General features: G+C 34.5%; 2 protein-coding genes across 2 annotated transcripts in view; both read right to left on the reverse strand.

The window, feature by feature from the left end:
* Positions 1-13,746, reverse strand: part of LOC120350314 — a 21,888-nt gene extending 8,142 nt beyond the window's left edge. The window contains exons 1-3 of the mRNA XM_039422974.1: positions 13,570-13,746; positions 13,218-13,257; positions 2,221-2,364 (exon numbers count right to left, since the gene is read on the reverse strand). Of these exons, the coding sequence (XP_039278908.1) occupies positions 2,221-2,364; positions 13,218-13,257; positions 13,570-13,675 (290 nt within the window). The 5' untranslated portion in view covers positions 13,676-13,746. The remainder of the gene's footprint in view (positions 1-2,220; positions 2,365-13,217; positions 13,258-13,569) is intronic.
* Positions 5,902-8,054, reverse strand: LOC120350654. The gene is made up of 2 exons (XM_039425125.1): positions 7,247-8,054; positions 5,902-6,743 (listed from the first exon to the last, which is right to left on the reverse strand). The coding sequence occupies exons 1-2, from the start codon at positions 7,488-7,490 to the stop codon at positions 6,433-6,435; spliced, it is 555 nt and encodes a 184-aa protein (XP_039281059.1). The 5' UTR covers positions 7,491-8,054; the 3' UTR covers positions 5,902-6,432.
* Positions 13,747-19,288: the final 5,542 nt, after the last annotated feature.

Below are 19,288 nucleotides of genomic sequence, written 5' to 3' on the forward strand. Positions count from 1 at the left end.
CAGATATGATATCTTATGAAATAGTTATTTCTAATAACTATAGAATGTCAAGTAGAATTTCGCATGAGCGAAGATAAGGTGCTGTATATAAAAGGTTATTGTACCCGAATACAATAATTATCAGGGTGAATGTGAACTTAGTTATCTGTACCAACTATTTTCAATGAGTTGCCAGATGATTTAATTGGTCTGGATAGAATTTCAATTGTTAAAAATAAGATGAAACACTTTGTTAAATAATTTGAGTGAATTGAATGATCTTCATAAATTCTTCCTTTTTTTATATATTTTTTCTTGTGTATGTTTTTTTGTCATAAGCAACAACTGAAATCCCATTGTTTTATTATTTTATTGCTACATATTGCTACACAATACAATCAAATGAATTATTATCAATAATTTCTTCTACTCAAGATTGAACTATTTCTTTGATATGATTTGAATTGAAAATTATTTATTTTGGGATCACTGATTGATTATATCAATGTACTATTTCTATGGTTTTTTTTTATATAATGTAAAACTTGACTCCTCCAGTCAAACCTTCTTTAGAAGGTTCTGGAGAATTTATATTTCGTCTGGTTTATAATATTTGAAACTTTCCACTAAAAGGGAATCTTCTTATCTTTTGATATCCCTGTTTTTTTATCATTCTTCATTTGTTTTTGTTTGTGAGATTTCTTTTTATAAGTGTATTTTTCATTCTTGTTTGTTATATTTTCTATAATAAACTATTTTCTTCTGGGGGTACCGGGACGAAGGAAAAAGGAAAGGAAAGGATTATTATTAATTTGCTAATATGTATGTCACAGATGTCAAACATGGAAGGTACAATCAGCAAGTTAGAGACGATCTACATGGATGCTACTACAGTCATTAAACCATTGATGATAGGTAACATCAAAGAGCTGGAGCCTGAGCATCAATACAACATCCTTTGTGTCCAGAGTTAACTGCATCCAGACTATGGTGTGAAAATAGTAGCTCATGTGAAGTGGGAGTGCGATGTGGTGCCAGTGTGAACTTGGAACAGCATTTCCCAGAAGTACATCCAAAATTGACGGTTCTGGATGCAGAATCAATAGTTCCACAGTTCCTGAAGATTTATAACGATAGTTCCATTAAAAAAGTCGAAATAAATGAATTTGAAGAAATGCTCTTCCAAGTTCCACTGGAAAAATGTATTTTGTCAGCAGAACACAGAGAAATGCTTAAAGATCATCGAATATGAGAGTTCTAGGCAGAGGAGGTCATCCTGAATCCAGAACAGGTGAGTTCCAATTGATAAATTCAATAGATAAATTGTTATGGCTATTTGAAATTCAAAGAACGAGATAATTCACGTTTTCACCAGAAGAACACAGAGTTCAAATATTTGAGAGGTGGGAATCATAGTTCTAGGAAGAAGAGGTAATCCTGAATCCAGAACAGGTGAGTTCCAATTGATAAATTCAATAGATAAATTTTAATGGCTATTTGGAATTCGAAAAACTATATAATTCACGTTTCTTACAGAAGAACACAGAATTCAAATATTTGTAAGGTGGAAATCATAGTTCTAGGAAGATGAGGTCATCCTGAATCCAGAACAGCTGAGTTCCAATTGATAAATTCAATGGATAAATTTTTATGGCTATTTGAAATTCAACAAATACAGTAGTGTACAAGTTTTAGCTTAGTTCACTCCACTGAGTGTATAAGGCTCGATGCACATTTGCGACGCTAGCCAGTTGCATTTTTAGGAGTGGAGCGACTCTCTGCCGGCAGCCAATTTCAGTTCAGTGCACACTTGTGCGTATCAATTATAACTAAATTATATCATGTGTTCTGCATAACATCTGGTATACTACAATCATGTGTAGAAATAGAATATCCACGATGAAATTCTTGACCATTTCGGCCAGTTCAACAAATTGAATTCTGATGATTATCTGACAGAATGCAGATGTGCTGATCAGTGGATGCTCATGGCCAATATCTAGAAAACTGGCCTTCTCAAATAGTATACTGAGTCTGTGAGGCTGAATAGTGTAGTGAGGTATGGTATAGTATATAAATGTACCTGTGCATTAGTTGTGAAACTGCCACAGTGATAGATGAGTTATTTTCAAAAATAAAACATTTTCTACACATGATAATGAGAAGAATACACTGAACCGATCATGCCATCAGAGAAAATAAAAGATTTTATTTCTGATGAAATATGTTAAAAATACTCACACTGAATGATTATTGGTCACTGGAAGCGTGTCCTGCCACTTGACACCAATCAAGTATGAAATACCATTAGAAGATGGCTTGGTCATTTTCATTACTTCATCTAGGAGTCTCAATGAAATAGAACCAGTGATTGACTTCAATGCTCTTCGAACAGAAAAACAAGATATGACAAAATATCCATTTTGCCGAAATGTACTAAATCACTTCATGCAAGCCCATATCAATGGGAATATTCAAATTGACAACTATGAATCAACTGTGTCATCGAATTGGATATTTTCAGTCATATATGGGCTTGTATGAGAGGATGAATTCTCGTACATTATGGCAACACGAACATTTTGACCGAGTCCCATGCTTAACAGGTACAGTCTCAAGCGACTGGTACCCACCTGTTTTATTCAGAGTAGAATAACGTAGAACCATAGAGAAGAAATAGCTCGACGACTTATTTACACGGTGCCAGTTAAGGTAGCCAGTCCCTGGATGCCAACGACTGGCACTGTGTAAACGGCTCACGCCAGTAACTGGAGAAGTCAGCAAGCCAAGGACGCGCCAGGAGCTGGCAGTCAGCAGAACAAATATTCTTGTTTTACTGGCGCGCCAGCTTCATGTCAGCCTAAACACAGTAGCTTTATACTCTTGCGGGCATGAAGCTCTCTTAAATTATTGTCTCTGATGCCCTCAAAGTCTTATTGTCCATCCACTCTCGTATCCACATTGCTCGTTCATCCGCTGTAACTCGTGGGTATATTTCCAAAAGTTCTCCACACAAAACCAATTCCACTATTCTACATTTCTACACACACATATATATATATATATATATATATATATTGTGATGAATCTTTCAAATAGATCTCATGAAAAGAGAGAAAAATTGTGATTACCTTTTAAAATGAAAGAATTTGCTAAAGGAATAGTTAGCGACCGAGCGATAAAGCTTACTTATCAATAACTGTATATTTGATAAGAGTACCGTTCTGTACTGAATATTTTTCTAGGAAAATTATTCAATAAAATTATAGTTATTTTGCGAATAAAGCACAAATTATTTATGAATCGCTCACTGATTTTGAGGTTACACTTTGTTTACTATCGATCAGATGTTTTTAAAACAGTTCGAACGCAGCTGACTGATTCAAAGCATTGTCAAATGTCATGCCGGTTTCATGCAAGGTAAAATATCATTCCTAAAAATTATAAAACTATCCATAAAGGATCAAGAATTTCAAAATAAAAAATAAAATGTATGTATTATTGTTGAAATTATTTATTATTTAAGAAATTATATTATATGTCAGGTCTTATTGTAACTAAATAGGTCATAGCATGAAATTATATTATTGATAAAATGGCAGAAATTATTTATAACAATCTCAAACCTAATAAAAATTGTACAAGAATATTAATTTATTAATAATTTAATTCAACTGAACCACATGATAATTAAATCTCTTTGGCAGGTCTAAGCCAATCACAGTGCATAGAAATAGCACCAAGACGGTGATCGTTTGAAAGCAACACATGTTAATCTATTATCAGACACCAACCCTGCCTTATCAGTTACACTAGCACATGTACATTGTATGAGAGAAACTATGTCTAGAAGATTAAGCAGTTTTAAGGATTACCTAAATTGAATCATTATTGTAATTAAAAGAATTGTATTCTACTGCTTGCCACTGACGTCATGTTTACGTCACAAGCGTTCTACCAATGGCAAATTTTTATGCAAATTATTACATTGAGATTCTGAGAAGCAAGGTCTAGCCTAAAAGCTTAGAGAAAAGAGCAGCACTTCCCTTTTGAAATCCTCACCGTGCAGATCTCTTTTTATAGTTACCAAAGACCTATTTGTGAAAATTTCTTGTTCGATTTTAAATGTTCTATTGTGAGCCGATATTTTAGGCCAATTATTTGTTATTCGTAAATTTCTGTTCTCATCAATCGATAAATTTAAAAGCTTAAAGTAAATTATCCCTTAATTAATTCGGTGAAGGAGATATTTAAATTAAAATTCCCCACGTGCTGAAACCGAAGCCTGGATTGCCGCCGATCAAACGATTTTTGATCTAAAGAAGAAAACCACGACGACCAAGGAATTTCACGTGAGTTATAAGTCATAAGGGGCCCCAATCTACGCTTCGAAAATATTTCAGTGCAGAAACATAAATTTTTTCTTCGTTAAATTATTGGCCACGCCGACAAGCGCTTTAGCATTTAAGAGTCTAGAATTTATTCATATTAAATTTATAAGAATTTGTAGTTGATTAACTATCCTCCGCTGCCTGAACCATGACCCCGAGCAATTTTAAAATATTTTATAATTCATTTTTTCTCACTATTTTTTTTCAAAACTGTTCAATTTTATCATTGTAAAATTCTGTTGAATCACGCATGGTATCATGCAAGCACAAGAAAATTTTTAACTATTCTATTAATGCTAAATTATTATCAACCTGTAAATCAAATTCTGAATCTGCACTGTATGATTACATATTTTATTATAATATATTTCAGTTTTGTTAATTCGCTTTCTGAGTTCGATTATTTCTTAAGCCTGTCAATTATTGTGTCTGATACGTTCTATATCATCAAGAACCGATCGAATACGATCATTAGAATAATTGAATCAGGCTGGATATTGGAACAGGTCTAAGTGGATGTAGCGAGTGGGGTCAGATCGAGATATTTATTCTTCGTCCTTACCTGCTCATACATCAGCTTTTATCTGTTACCTACCTCGACTTTGGAGCGAACACATCAATTGTACAGCAGTGGCAGCCATAGATCATATAAATTCCTACAATAGAGCTTAAAACCCGACAAGACTCTGTTCTCGAAATATATTCTGAACGATACTTGGTTCAAATACCGTATTTTAATCCTTCAGAACTTATTAGAGACGCAGTCCCGTAAATTATCTACATCGGGATTTTTGCTCGACCTGTATGATTTTGTATGCTCATTCTTCACAGGTAATAATTTTAAGGTATCCGTATTCAGTGTTTAGCGTCCGCTACACTACTTATAAAAATTTCATCATTATACAATCTGTCATTAGAAGAATCAAGGGTGAGCGAGCGTTTAGGCCTCCCGCGATTCCGACAATTGTATGAATCTTGTAGTGAATCAATCAGTCTGGTGTTCACTCAGCGTCCACACACGCAATTGCAAAATTTATAGCTGCTACACCATTGACTCAGTACAAGATTCACTCTACATGTGTGAAGCCTTCAAATCACGCTCCACATGATTTGCCGGCCCAACGTGAGGCATTTAGATTCAGCACTACATGATTTGGCAAATCTCTCTACATATGTGAGGCGAGTAAAATACCACTCCACATGATTTGGCGCCCAACAGTGATAGGCATTGAAGAGGTGGATAATCGACTGCGAGGATTATTTAGTTGCTCAGTATACTGTAGCGCTGACAATGGGAAAATTTTTTTTGAAAAATTCATGGTTGTGAATTTTTTCGAATTTAATATTGACTGTTCACTGTTATATAAAATAACAAGAAGTACCATACCCAATTTTTGAACGGAAAAGAAATTTATCGATTGATGAATTTTTAGAGAAAAAATCGAACTCAGAATTTTATTATTGTGTTATTCGAAAATTGGTCATACTATAAGTCATAGGTATAAGAGATATCATAAGAAAGGTCATATTATTTGAAGAATATTAGGTCTATATTGAAACAATTTATAAATATCTACAGAAAAGAGGATTGAAGTTATTTACATTTTTAAAAGTTTTTAAAACATAAAGAGGGAAGTAAAATTAAATCACGGATATATTGCGGAATAATTCAAACAAAACACTGCCCCTTTTATATAAAATTTTGCAAAGAACACTAGCCTATATATTGAATTGCGGCAAGAAATTATAAAAGTAAGATATTTATAATAATAGTAATAATAAATTATAAGAGGCGTACCTGTATTACCGCATAAGTGTTCACTGTGTATCCTGTGTGTCCTTGTCATTTTTATGTTAACGATATTGCTAACTTGACTCATTTTATCACTGAACACATTGCTAAACCACTTTTTCTGTATTTCACTCACTACGAAGCTATAACAATTTCTATAGGATTTCTTATTAATTATTTTATATATCACATCAACACTTTCACGTTTTTTATTCACCACACACGTTCGTCGCATTATTCTCTCACAAACTATGGCAGGAAACGACCAGGTCAATCCAAGTCTGTCGGACACCGAGGACATCTCACCCGATTGTTCGCCGCCATCCGCATCTGCCACCGCATCTGCCGATTTCCATCCAAACGTACTGGATGATTTATCTTCGACGCAGGTGGAGGAGAGCTGCATCCTAGTGGAGGATCCATCGGCAGCCCAAGAGCCAGAAGACGAAACATCGGGAGAGCATACGGACGACGACGCCCCAGAAACAGGAACCCCCATCTCTCGTACTGTCGCTCGGATAAAAAACCAGAAGATAACCGTTCGCCATACGCCCACTCCCGCACTGGATATGGACGCCCTCCTGAAAGCAATAGCCAAGATGAATGAACAAACAAAGGAAGAATTAAAAGAAGACAATAAACAAGCAAGGGAAGAATTAAAGAAGGAAATTCAAGAAATAAAAGAAGACAATAAACAAGCAAAGGAAGAATTAAAGAAGGAAATCCAAGAGGTAAAGGAAGAAAAGAAACAAATAAATGAAACACTAAACAATATGGTTAGGGGAAGCAAACAAGCAAATGAAGAACTAATTAGAGAAAACAAACAAGCAAATGAAGAACTAATTGAAGAAGTCCGACAGATGCGGAAAACAGGTAAACAAGGTTCTAAAAAACCGGAACAAAGGTGGAAGGAAGCAGTAGAGAAAAGCAGGATGTTAGGATGGCAAATTGAAGAGAAGTGTCATGCAACGGAAGTCAATATTGGACCAGTGATCGAGCCCATGCATGCTGAAGCAAACATACTCGAAGAGGAGTTCATAAAACAGGCAAACGAACGTGACACATGTATGGAAGACCAACCTACCGAGAATGTCAAGACTGAAGTTGCGCCGCACCCCGCCGAACGCCGAGAGGGACCGGACGACATCGCCCGCCAAGCCGAGGACGACATCCATGGCATAGAGGGACAGCCTGTACCACCGCGCGCCGGACACCAGGAATCCAAGGACGTTGCCCGCCGAGTGGAAGAGCAGCCCGGACCGCCGACCGCCCACATCACCGTCCATCCACCGAGGACAGCGCCTGCAACATATGAACCCAGCATTCATGAAGATAGTCCAATAAACAATAGAAATAAAACAAAAACCCACCACAAATCAAAGTCACAACCAAACCCGAAAACCTATAAATCAAAACCATACACAAGCAGCAAAACAATTCAAGAAAGAAGAAAAATATCTGAAAGGATCTATCTACACCGCCGTCATGTTAGGCTGAAATCCCACATCAAACTCCCTACCAGCATGCAAGGAAAAAGGAAGACCATATCAAGAAGGACCTACAACCACCGCAGTCATGTTCGGTTAAAATCAAGTAGACTGTACACCGGCATGCAAAAAAGGAAAATATCATTTGGAAAGACACACAGACACCACCGGCATGTAAGGTTTAAAAAGATCAAACTGCATGTTACCGGCCGACCAAGAGGAAATGAATTTGTAAGAAGTGATTTACACCATCGGCACATTCGTTTTAAGCCAAGTTTAATAAAACGGATAGTTGCAAATTGGAACGGAAACCTTGAAACAAATCAGAAATCAAATTTAGATGGGGGCTTGAGGAGAAAATAATTTCGGATTAACTGAAAAATTGCATTCGTGGAATACATCAACTATCAAACTTCTTCATAGTCACAGCCTACCCATTGAATCACATCTTTGCAGACTAGCATCTTTCTACTGCAGCCTAATCATAATCAACATAACCTAAACTTCGCCACATCTCAGCTAATAAGGAAATATTATTAATTCACTTCAAATGAAGAAAATCGAAATCAACTTTAATAACAGAAGAAATTAAAACTACGAAACAACCTTAAAAATTTACCAACCTAATCAAGCCATCCGCCTCATGCTACAATCATCACAGGAAAAATCGCCTAGTACAATCCGCACAACTGAAAAACAAAAACAAGAATTATATTATCCACAGAAAATAATTATAAATTAGAAATAACATGAAATTAGTAGTGAATAGGAGGAAAGAAAATAAACAAAGTTTATTTGAAAAAATGTGTAAATCTAACCTCGAAATACAGAATCGATAGGAAAAATCTATTCAGAACCAATGCCTGTTCGATAATTTTCTTCGTCCCACCAACCAATGTGTGCGAAATCATAGAGTCAATGTATAGAATCGAAGCAATATCGTTATTAATTAATGTAACCTATTATTTAATGTGAAATTATAAATAAAAAACGCAACCAAAAAATATATATTTATGTTAATTTGCATGAAATGCGCATGTTTTATGTCATATGAATGTATTGCTAAAAAGCTAAAAAAGAAAATGAAATTCCTACCTTTAAATGTGAAATTTATATCGTTGCATCAAAAGATCATGAATTGAAATTCAAATTGATAAATGTAAGACTTAATATTTGTAACCAACATTGATAAAAATCAAGAAAGCCATTTCAAGTGTAACCCTGTTTGTACGCGACGTACTAAGCGCAAATAAGAAATTGCTCGAGTCAAACGGTAGACGATTGTCAAGTCACCGAAGTAAAATCACATTCTCACTCAATTTATGTAAAAGCCAAACCAAAGAGTCGAAACCTGTAATAACTATGAAAAAATGATGAAAGTCTATATTTGTTGCAAATACTATTCAAATCTTAAGAAGTAATATGTGAAATTTTGTATATTTGTTATAGTTATGGGTCTGCTCATAAGCCACCCGTGAATGGAAGTTGTGGAGTTGTTTTTAATGAAGGATCCTAAGAGACCTCATTAATTATTGTATTTCGATTGTATCCAATGGAAGGAACAATCAATTATTTATTTTCTCGTAGCCAAAAGTGCACGATATATTGTTTTTAGTGTTAAGTGTTGAGTTTTCGTAGAAGTAAGGAGATGAAATAGTGTATTCATCACAATATCGGATTTTTCAAATAGTCATTGTTTCGACTCGTCTCCCAATTACCTATTTAAAATATCCTGGGGGCTTTTGTGTGATGAATCTTCAAAATAGATCTCATGAAAAGAGAGAAAAATTGTGATTACCTTTTAAAATGAAAGAATTTGCTAAAGGAATAGTTAGCGACCGAGCGATAAAGCTTACTTATCAATAACTGTATATTTGATAAGAGTACCGTTCTGTACTGAATATTTTTCTAGGAAAATTATTCAATAAAATTATAATTATTTTGCGAATAAAGCACAAATTATTTATGAATCGCTCACTGATTTTGAGGTACACTTTGTTTACTATCGATCAGATGTTTTTAAAACAGTTCGAACGCAGCTGACTGATTCAAAGCATTGTCAAATGTCATGCCGTTTTCATGCAAGGTAAAATATCATTCCTAAAAATTATAAAACTATCCATAAAGGATCAAGAATTCAAAATAAAAAATAAAATGTATGTATTATTGTTGAAATTATTTATTATTTAAGAAATTATATTATATGTCAGGTCTTATTGTAACTAAATAGGTCATAGCATGAAATTATATTATTGATAAAATGGCAGAAATTATTTATAACAATCTCAAACCTAATAAAAATTGTACAAGAATATTAATTTATTAATAATTTAATTCAACTGAACCACATGATAATTAAATCTCTTTGGCAGGTCTAAGCCAATCACAGTGCATAGAATAGCACCAAGACGGTGATCGTTTGAAAGCAACACATGTTAATCTATTATCAGACACCAACCCTGCCTTATCAGTTACACTAGCACATGTACATTGTATGAGAGAAACTATGTCTAGAAGATTAAGCAGTTTTAAGGATTACCTAAATTGAATCATTATTGTAATTAAAAGAATTGTATTCTACTGCTTGCCACTGACGTCATGTTTACGTCACAAGCGTTCTACCAATGGCAAATTTTTATGCAAATTATTACATTGAGATTCTGAGAAGCAAGGTCTAGCCTAAAAGCTTAGAGAAAAGAGCAGCACTTCCCTTTTGAAATCCTCACCGTGCAGATCTCTTTTTATAGTTACCAAAGACCTATTTGTGAAAATTTCTTGTTCGATTTTAAATGTTCTATTTGTGAGCCGATATTTTAGGCCAATTTATTTGTTATTCGTAAATTTCTGTTCTCATCAATCAATAAATTTAAAAGCTTAAAGTAAATTATCCCTTAATTAATTCGGTGAAGGAGATATTTAAATTAAAATTCCCCACGTGCTGAAACCGAAGCCTGGATTGCCGCCGATCAAACGATTTTTTGATCTAAAGAAGAAAACCACGACGACCAAGGAATTTCACGTGAGTTATAAGTCATAAGGGGCCCCAATCTACGCTTCGAAAATATTTCAGTGCAGAAACATAATTTTTTCTTCGTTAAATTATTGGCCACGCCGACAAGCGCTTTAGCATTTAAGAGTCTAGAATTTATTCATATTAAATTTATAAGAATTTGTAGTTGATTAACTATCCTCCGCTGCCTGAACCACGACCCCGAGCAATTTTAAAATATTTTATAATTCATTTTTTCTCACTATTTTTTTTTTTCAAAACTGTTCAATTTTATCAATTGTAAAATTCTGTTGAATCACGCATGGTATCATGCAAGCACAAGAAAATTTTTAACTATTCTATTAATGCTAAATTATTATCAACCTGTAAATCAAATTCTGAATCTGCACTGTATGATTACATATTTTATTATAATATATTTCAGTTTTGTTAATTCGCTTTCTGAGTTCGATTATTTCTTAAGCCTGTCAATTATTGTGTCTGATACGTTCTATATCATCAAGAACCGATCGAATACGATCATTAGAATAATTGAATCAGGCTGGATATTGGAACAGGTCTAAGTGGATGTAGCGAGTGGGGTCAGATCGAGATATTTATTCTTCGTCCTTACCTGCTCATACATCAGCTTTTATCTGTTACCTACCTCGACTTTGGAGCGAACACATCAATTGTACAGCAGTGGCAGCCATAGATCATATAAATTCCTACAATAGAGCTTAAAACCCGACAAGACTCTGTTCTCGAAATATATTCTGAACGATACTTGGTTCAAATACCGTATTTTAATCCTTCAGAACTTATTAGAGACGCAGTCCCGTAAATTATCTACATCGGGATTTTTGCTCGACCTGTATGATTTTGTATGCTCATTCTTCACAGGTAATAATTTTAAGGTATCCGTATTCAGTGTTTAGCGTCCGCTACACTACTTATAAAAATTTCATCATTATACAATCTGTCATTAGAAGAATCAAGGGTGAGCGAGCGTTTAGGCCTCCCGCGATTCCGACAATTGTATGAATCTTGTAGTGAATCAATCAGTCTGGTGTTCACTCAGCGTCCACACACGCAATTGCAAAATTTATAGCCGCTACACCATTGACTCAGTACAAGATTCACTCTACATGTGTGAAGCCTTCAAATCACGCTCCACATGATTTGCCGGCCCAACGTGAGGCATTTAGATTCAGCACTACATGATTTGGCAAATCTCTCTACATATGTGAGGCGTTAAAAAACGCACCACAATATATATATATATATATATATATATATATATATATATATATATATATATATTCTACACATATTCCACTATTCTTCATAGATGCCTATTCTACACTTTTGAACGGCAACTCTGTGTGGCGTCTCTGCCATTTGTTTAAAAAACCAAGATCTGCACTACTTTACATAAACCACGCTTGCTGTGGAACTACACCCACACATCCGACTTTTTCCAGTAGCTGGCAACGTATAAACAGGGTACCACGTAAAGCTGGCATGCCAGTTGCCGCTTGCCAGTGACCTTCCAGTCAATATCCAAACTGAATGCCAGCCACTGGAACCGTGTACATCAGCCTTGAGATTCATCTTCTTGTATCAGTAGTCTCTGGTAGAACATAAATATGAGTAGATTAGAAAAGACCGTTTCAGAAACACAGATATAAGACCTCAGCTGAATACTTTTGCTATAAGAGATAAAATAAATGGGAGTAGAAATGATTGGTTCCAACATGTGAATATAATGAGTAAAATCCGTATCCCTAAGCAAGCTTTATTGTATGAACCAGTTGTAAAAAGAGATAGAGGACGTCCAAGAAAAAGATGGTCCAATTATAGTTGCGAATTCGGAACGGGCAATGATGCCTCAACGTGAAAGGAAGAAGAAGAGAATAACGATCAATATTCCACTCTATTCAGCATTCAATATTCAATTTTCATATCAATACTCAATATTCAATATTCAGCATTCAATTAAAATTGATATACATATTTGAAATTAACTTCCCAATTTGGATTATTAATAAAAATTCATTCAGAATAGATATAGAGCTGTATCTTGTCTTGTTTTAAAGTGAAACACTTCTAGTTTGTTATCGAATCGTCTGATAGTGTCACGCTAGTAACAAGCGCCAATGTCATTTACAAATTGACGATGAAAATGGTTACCTCCACTGGGCCCTAGCATCATGACTGTAGTCTACGTCAGTCAGATAGTGTACATCAGCTATACTGTACGTCAGTGGTGCTCGGAATTCGCTGACTCCATGTTGAACTGCCGTATGAATCAAAACTGCTCTCTCTGATCATATGGTATAGATTCATATGGCGACTCAGCGAATTCCGAGTTAGCAAATTCTATCAACTCTTCAGAATAGCCTATGTCTTTGTCCAGGGGAGGCAGCCATTTTCACATGGTCCTAACGACCGCTAGTGCCTGTTATGGAGACATTTCGCACTTACAACGATTCTAGTTGTGTATTTTTTCTGAATAAATTTTCATTGATCATCCAAATTGAGAAATTAATTTCATATCACTACGTATGATAACTTACTTTCTTGCCGGATTAACCTCTTGAAATTTCATGTAATGGTCTGAAAAAAATCAAATACTTCAGTGAGAAACTATTCTGCTAAACAATACAAGTTCACTGGTTTGAACAACGATTCAATTTCATTTGAACTATATCCTGCTAAAACTCTCATGTTTTTCCACATTTTTTTCTCGTAAATGAATATTGTTAATAGGATAAGAGTAGAGAGTTCCTTCGATACATTACTTTTGCATGAGACACTATGGTTCTAATATTATTACTTGTATTTGAGAGTAGAAATAATTTTAAAATCGAATTTGGGAATATGTTTGTGAACTATTTTGGAAAAAATGACTATACAAATTCAACTCACCAAACTTCACGACTGATTTATCCTTAGCTCTCACATACTTGGTTTCTTCAAAAATGACATATGAGCCTTGCTTTACAACTTTGATTCCTTCGTAGTGATATATCATCGATAATTGAATTGAATATTCCAACTGCAGTATATTCACTATTCTTATAAGTTCTGGCTCACTGGAATTCTCACACTGTCGAAATACATGAGAGTATATGGCATATTTAATACATCGAAGCAAGCTGTAGTGAATTTCTCGGCTTATGACCTCTGGCTGTAGCTTATTGTACCATAATCCAATACAGCTTGGATAATCAATGTTTCTACTCTACTAATAATTTACAAAGTGAAGTACTGATGAACTTGCATATTGTAGTGATACATTTTGTAACGAATTTACCGTGATAAAGCTTATTTTGATTTGATTCGAATACTGCCATTAGCCTTTCAAGCTGCTCCATAGTTTTAATAAAATAATTAAACGAGTGTACAGGTAATGAATTCCTACTAATGACTATCTTTTATATAGCTTCCAGTAGTTGTCCATTTGTGGATTGTTTGTTCGACGATTGCTTTTGATTGTACAATCAGAAAGTAGCTTCACTTTTTGGTGTTGAGATGGGCCGTGCTTTCACACTGCCCCAGGGTGGACGGAAATCTTCGGCAGTGGTAGTTCTTGAGATACGAAAAAGGGTGACCTCCATACGGACGTCTCTTATTATATTACGACACCGGAGCATGCTAGAATACTGCCTCCGTATTGCGGCCAAGGATCACGAGATTGTGAGGGTTCCCTGCGCCTGCGCTATTGCCGAGTGCCGAGACGGCTGTATATTGCTGTATATTGGCAACTAGGCCCATGCTGTCCACTGACTTTATAGCGTGTTTAATCCCGTGTTTAGGACCGATACGTTAAGCCGTCGGTCCCGGCTGTCTTAACCTCCTGGGTCCTCTGGTATAGTATACTATACTCTACTTCAATGCTGCTAGTGTGAAAAATCGTGAACTAAAATCGGTTATTCAGCTCACAGCGACATCTAGTATAACATTTTCTAACTACTTCAGCCATTAGTTCTTCAATTCGCCACCTGTTGACTACACCAAAGCATATCAGAAAAATATGGCTGACTCAACATGCTCAACCTCTGATCAACGCGCACTTATTTCAATTGGTAAGTAAATTTGGAGTTTTTTTTTCACTAATATGAGTAATGGATATTATTCTAGATATATCAGGCGATATACATGCACATTTCTGAGCCAAAATATTTTGAATAACATTTTCTACAGCCAAAATCTCTTTTAGGTATAGTATCCTATACCTTGGGACTGAAGCCAGTTTTTCTTATTAGATGTTTTTATAATTTATTTTGTGAAGAGTCAAGCTCCGACTTTGTTATCAACTTTATTATCCACTCTTTTTTACACTTTTAAAGTTAAGTTTTTAAAGTGAACTTACAGTTTCATATTCTCCAAGAAAATCAATGATTTCTTTGAAATTTGGAATGTACTTCTAGCAAAACTTGGACCTAACCAAAAATTTGAATTTTTCAGATGATTTTTTTAAAAATATGGATAGAGCAACAATAAATGTAGCTTTGCAGTGATTTCATGTTGCAGAATTGTACAGAACATAGGCTACCTGAATTGTACAGAACTTTTTTCTTTTACAGATGATGAGCTCCAGCTTGAAACAGCTCTATTTGATGGATTGGATGCCTCAGACATCGACCTCAGTGATGGAGATGACGAGGACAATGATCCAAATTATCTGCCTAACCCTGACCCTGGACCTGGACAACAAATTGACTCTTCCAATGACAGCTCTGATAATGATCAGGTAGAATTATGTCTTATTCTCAAGTAAAGTCAGCTGGGGTTGGAATAGTTTTCAATCGAAATTTTAAAAAAAGTCGTTTTGGTCGATCAAAGTGTTTTTATCCATCAAATGAATAGGTTTTGTTGTATCAGTGATTAAATTTTGATCAATATTCTTTCAAATAAAAATATTGGTGAAGTTATAAATGTAGACTTGAAGACCTGAACAACAAATTGACTCTTCCATTGACAGCTCTGATAAAGATCAGGTAAAATTATTCCATTGGTTGAGTTCAAAGCCACTGATCGGTGAGTGAACGATGAGATCGGTGAGTGAACGTGACTTTGAAAGAACCACTGTTCTGACGTTGAACGATGCATAGACTGACATGCAGCGCTGGATTATTTGGAATTGAAATCGGCCATTAAGGGGTCAGCCTGGAAGATTATTACATACTGAAGATCTTGAAGATTTTTGTGATCTATAATATTACAAAAAATATATATTATATAATATCTAGTGTTAAAATACCTCAATGGAACCTTTAATTTCAAGTAAGAGCTAAGCATTGGGAAGGCATGGGTATTGTGCATTTATACCTCTTCAAGGTCTTTGGTCTAACTGATATGAAAAAAAACGTCATATCCGGTTCATTCACTGATCAGTTAATCGTACTTTTCCACCAATGGAAAAGAACGTAAATAGAGTAGCTGAACGTAAACAGACATGGCTGAGTATGAGGTAGTTTACAAATGATGAACTCCATCATAATGTATTTGGGAGCAGAGAAATGCATAATTACATAAATTCAATAAAATTAAAAATATTTTACAAAGCATTTAAAACTTGTCACATTATTTTTTATATTTAAATAACAATTAGCCTCCTGCTTGGCATCAGTCGGTAGAGCATGAAATATTTTAATATAATTATAAAAATTAGGTCGTGGTTTTTCATAGGATACAGTCTCATGAAAATCTTTATAGGCCCAGATATGAGCTTCCACTATAATACTGATAATTCATTGAAAAAAAAATATATATATATATATATGGTACTTATCCTATAGTATTGAGGAATCAAAATAAATTGCACACCATAAACAATTTGATACATATATTAACAAATATTGCGAAAATAAATCAGGGCAAAAAATATAAAGAGCGATAAAAAATATATAATATAAAAATAGAACAATAATTGAAATCAGTAAAATATCACAGGCTAAATACTATTCTCTAAATTTATAGCACGAAACGTTACCATGTGCTTTTATTTTATAATCATATGCATCCTTTTGTATGTAGCTGCGATATAAGCTTGCTAATACTTGTCGACTTGGACAATTCCATTAAAAATAGTTTCCTTAAAATCAACTTGATAAATTGGCAACCAATAATCCAAACATATATATTAAATTCTATAGTATCTAATAGATTTCTTTGCAATGAATATATATTTTATCTCAGGGTGCAAGATTCGGCACCTGACGGAATAAATAGAGCAATTCATCTAGTGAATCAGAGCTACAACAAACTATCGCAAATCATATTGCAGAAATTAAAGATCATATGAATATGTATTACTAGTAGGGATGGGTATCGATACATCGATGTTTAAAAACATCGATGTTTCAACATCAAACATCGATGTTTTTAACATCGATATTTACTGTTCGATGTTTTTCACTTATCGATGGTTTTACCTAGACATCGGTCATCCGATGCTTTTCCCAACTAAAAAGTATAAACAATTCTAATTTTTTAATGTGATACAAGTTTTATTTTATTTTTTTGTTTGAAGAGGATTATCTTGAGAGCAATAAGCAATAGTAACAGAATTACAATCATTATCTCTATCATATTTAGTGTAGTATTCTGTTTAGTGTTTTTTTGTGAATATAGATCACTCTTGTGAAAGATCTCGCATAAGTTTTGATTTCCTGCAGATTGCTTTTTTTATTTTTCAATCAGGCTCTCTGTATTTTTATGTGAGACTGTTGGATACTCTTGAAGATTTACATTACTTCTGTGGCCCGTGTCAAGGTTAGATAGTTAGTTATTTAGAATTGAATAAGAGGTCGGATTCTACGTTTCTTAGGAAGAAAGAGTTCTTTCTTACTACAATTATTTCCTCAACATGTGTTTAACACTTATTAATCTAGCTCTGGAAAAGAGGTCCTCGTATTGTAAGGAGTGCAGATATCCATATAAAAAAACTCAATTCATTTTCATTTCCTAAAAAATCTATCAGGTATTGAATGAATACGATATGAGTATCAATGATTGCTAAAATTAGCTTAGGGTGAAATTTTAAGACCGAATCCTCAAGGATATACTGAGAGGTTTCAGACTAAACCATGAAGATGACAAATCTTGTGAACTAGAGTTGATGTATATTTCTAGTCACAACCTGACATCAATTATTCGAAAGACTGTTACTTGAATACCACAAGTCCAAAATTGCTGTGATTCCAGTTAGTAACTGTTGAAATATTGGAACAATAGCTCCAGATAAAATTGTAGTAACTTTAGAAGCTCTTTTTGTGCTCTACAATCTGAGATCAGGTATAGCGATCTATCTCATATTCCAGGTACACCTGACAACAATGCTCCTTGTATTGTGAAAAACACCTAATTTTCAGCTTCAAGCATCATCACCAACTACATTGTCCTCACATTGAAATTTCGCACAACGACATAAGTTCTTGAGATTATGTTCTATGAGAATCACCCGTAAGATACACTTCATTTCAGTATTTCCTAGTGGAGAGGTGCGCTTAAGGACACCTCAAGGATCAAAATTTCAAACACATAACTTTTGACACAATGCTCAGATTTCATCGTACTACACTTCATCCTTCTCGGTTCGTCACGGCGGTTCAAAATCATGCATAATAAGTCAAATTCGGTCGAAAAATGGGAAATTTATTGTTCAGTGTACTTAAGCCCATATTCCAATACACAGAAAATGACCAATTTCTATATTCAAAGTTGCATGTCTTGTGAAATACTTCTGATAAAATTTCCAAATCTAGTGAGAATGTGAAAATTGTCCCCCTCTACCCACTCCAATAAATAATACTTTCGATTCCAAAACAATTTGGAAGTTAAGATTTTAAAAATGGCGATTTCAGTTTTTACATTTTTTTCGTAATTCTACTGTTGATCAAGAGTTTCTAAAACGAGTTTGATACATCATAGAAACTTACGATTGATTACAAATTGTAGATAAATTCATCCTCTACGAGCTCAGTTGCCTAAAATCCATCTTGAATCACTTTTCGCTATCATAGAACTGCCAAAACCATTAATATGAGAAAAATATCTACAATTTCCGGATTTTTTCAACAATCAAATCTCACTTTACGAACATATTCTTTCATGAATTGTTTACAGCAGATGAAATAGAAAGTTCTATTGTACATTTCAAGATCATGTAATAATTTTTGTAATAAGGGGTTACCGAGATACATAGCTTTGAATATAGAAATTGGCCATTTCTTATCTATTGAATATGAATAAGTACCTACACTCAACAATAAATTTTCTATTTTTGACCGAATTTGACTGTTGATGCATGATTTTGAACCGCCTTGGCGAGCCGAGAAGAATGAAGTGTAGTACGATGAAATCTGAGCATTGTGTCAAAAGTAAATTATAAGTGTTTAAAATTTTGATCCTTGAGGTGTCCTCAAGCGTGCCTCTACTAGAAAATACTGAAATTAAGTGCATCTAACGGGTGATTCTTACCCATGAACTTATGTCATTGTGCGAAATATCAATGTGAGGACAAAGTAGATGGTGATGATGGTTGAAGCTGAAAATTAGGTGTTTTCCACAATACAAGGAGAATTGTTGTCAGGTGTACCTGGAAATCTATATGACATAGAGCGCTCTACCTGATCTCAGA

Source organism: Nilaparvata lugens, chromosome 3, assembly GCF_014356525.2.
Source record: "Nilaparvata lugens isolate BPH chromosome 3, ASM1435652v1, whole genome shotgun sequence".
Taxonomy (NCBI): domain Eukaryota; kingdom Metazoa; phylum Arthropoda; class Insecta; order Hemiptera; family Delphacidae; genus Nilaparvata; species Nilaparvata lugens.

Excerpts from the sequence above, each read along its gene's own strand:
- LOC120350654 (XM_039425125.1), bottom strand. The coding sequence starts at position 7,490 with ATGAATGCTGGGTTCATATGTTGCAGGCGCTGTCCTCGGTGGATGGAC. Across the intron at positions 6,744-7,246 it reads CTTCAGTCTTGACATTCTCG|GAGGGCGTCCATATCCAGTG; the intron begins GTAGGTTGGTCT and ends TATTGCTTTCAG.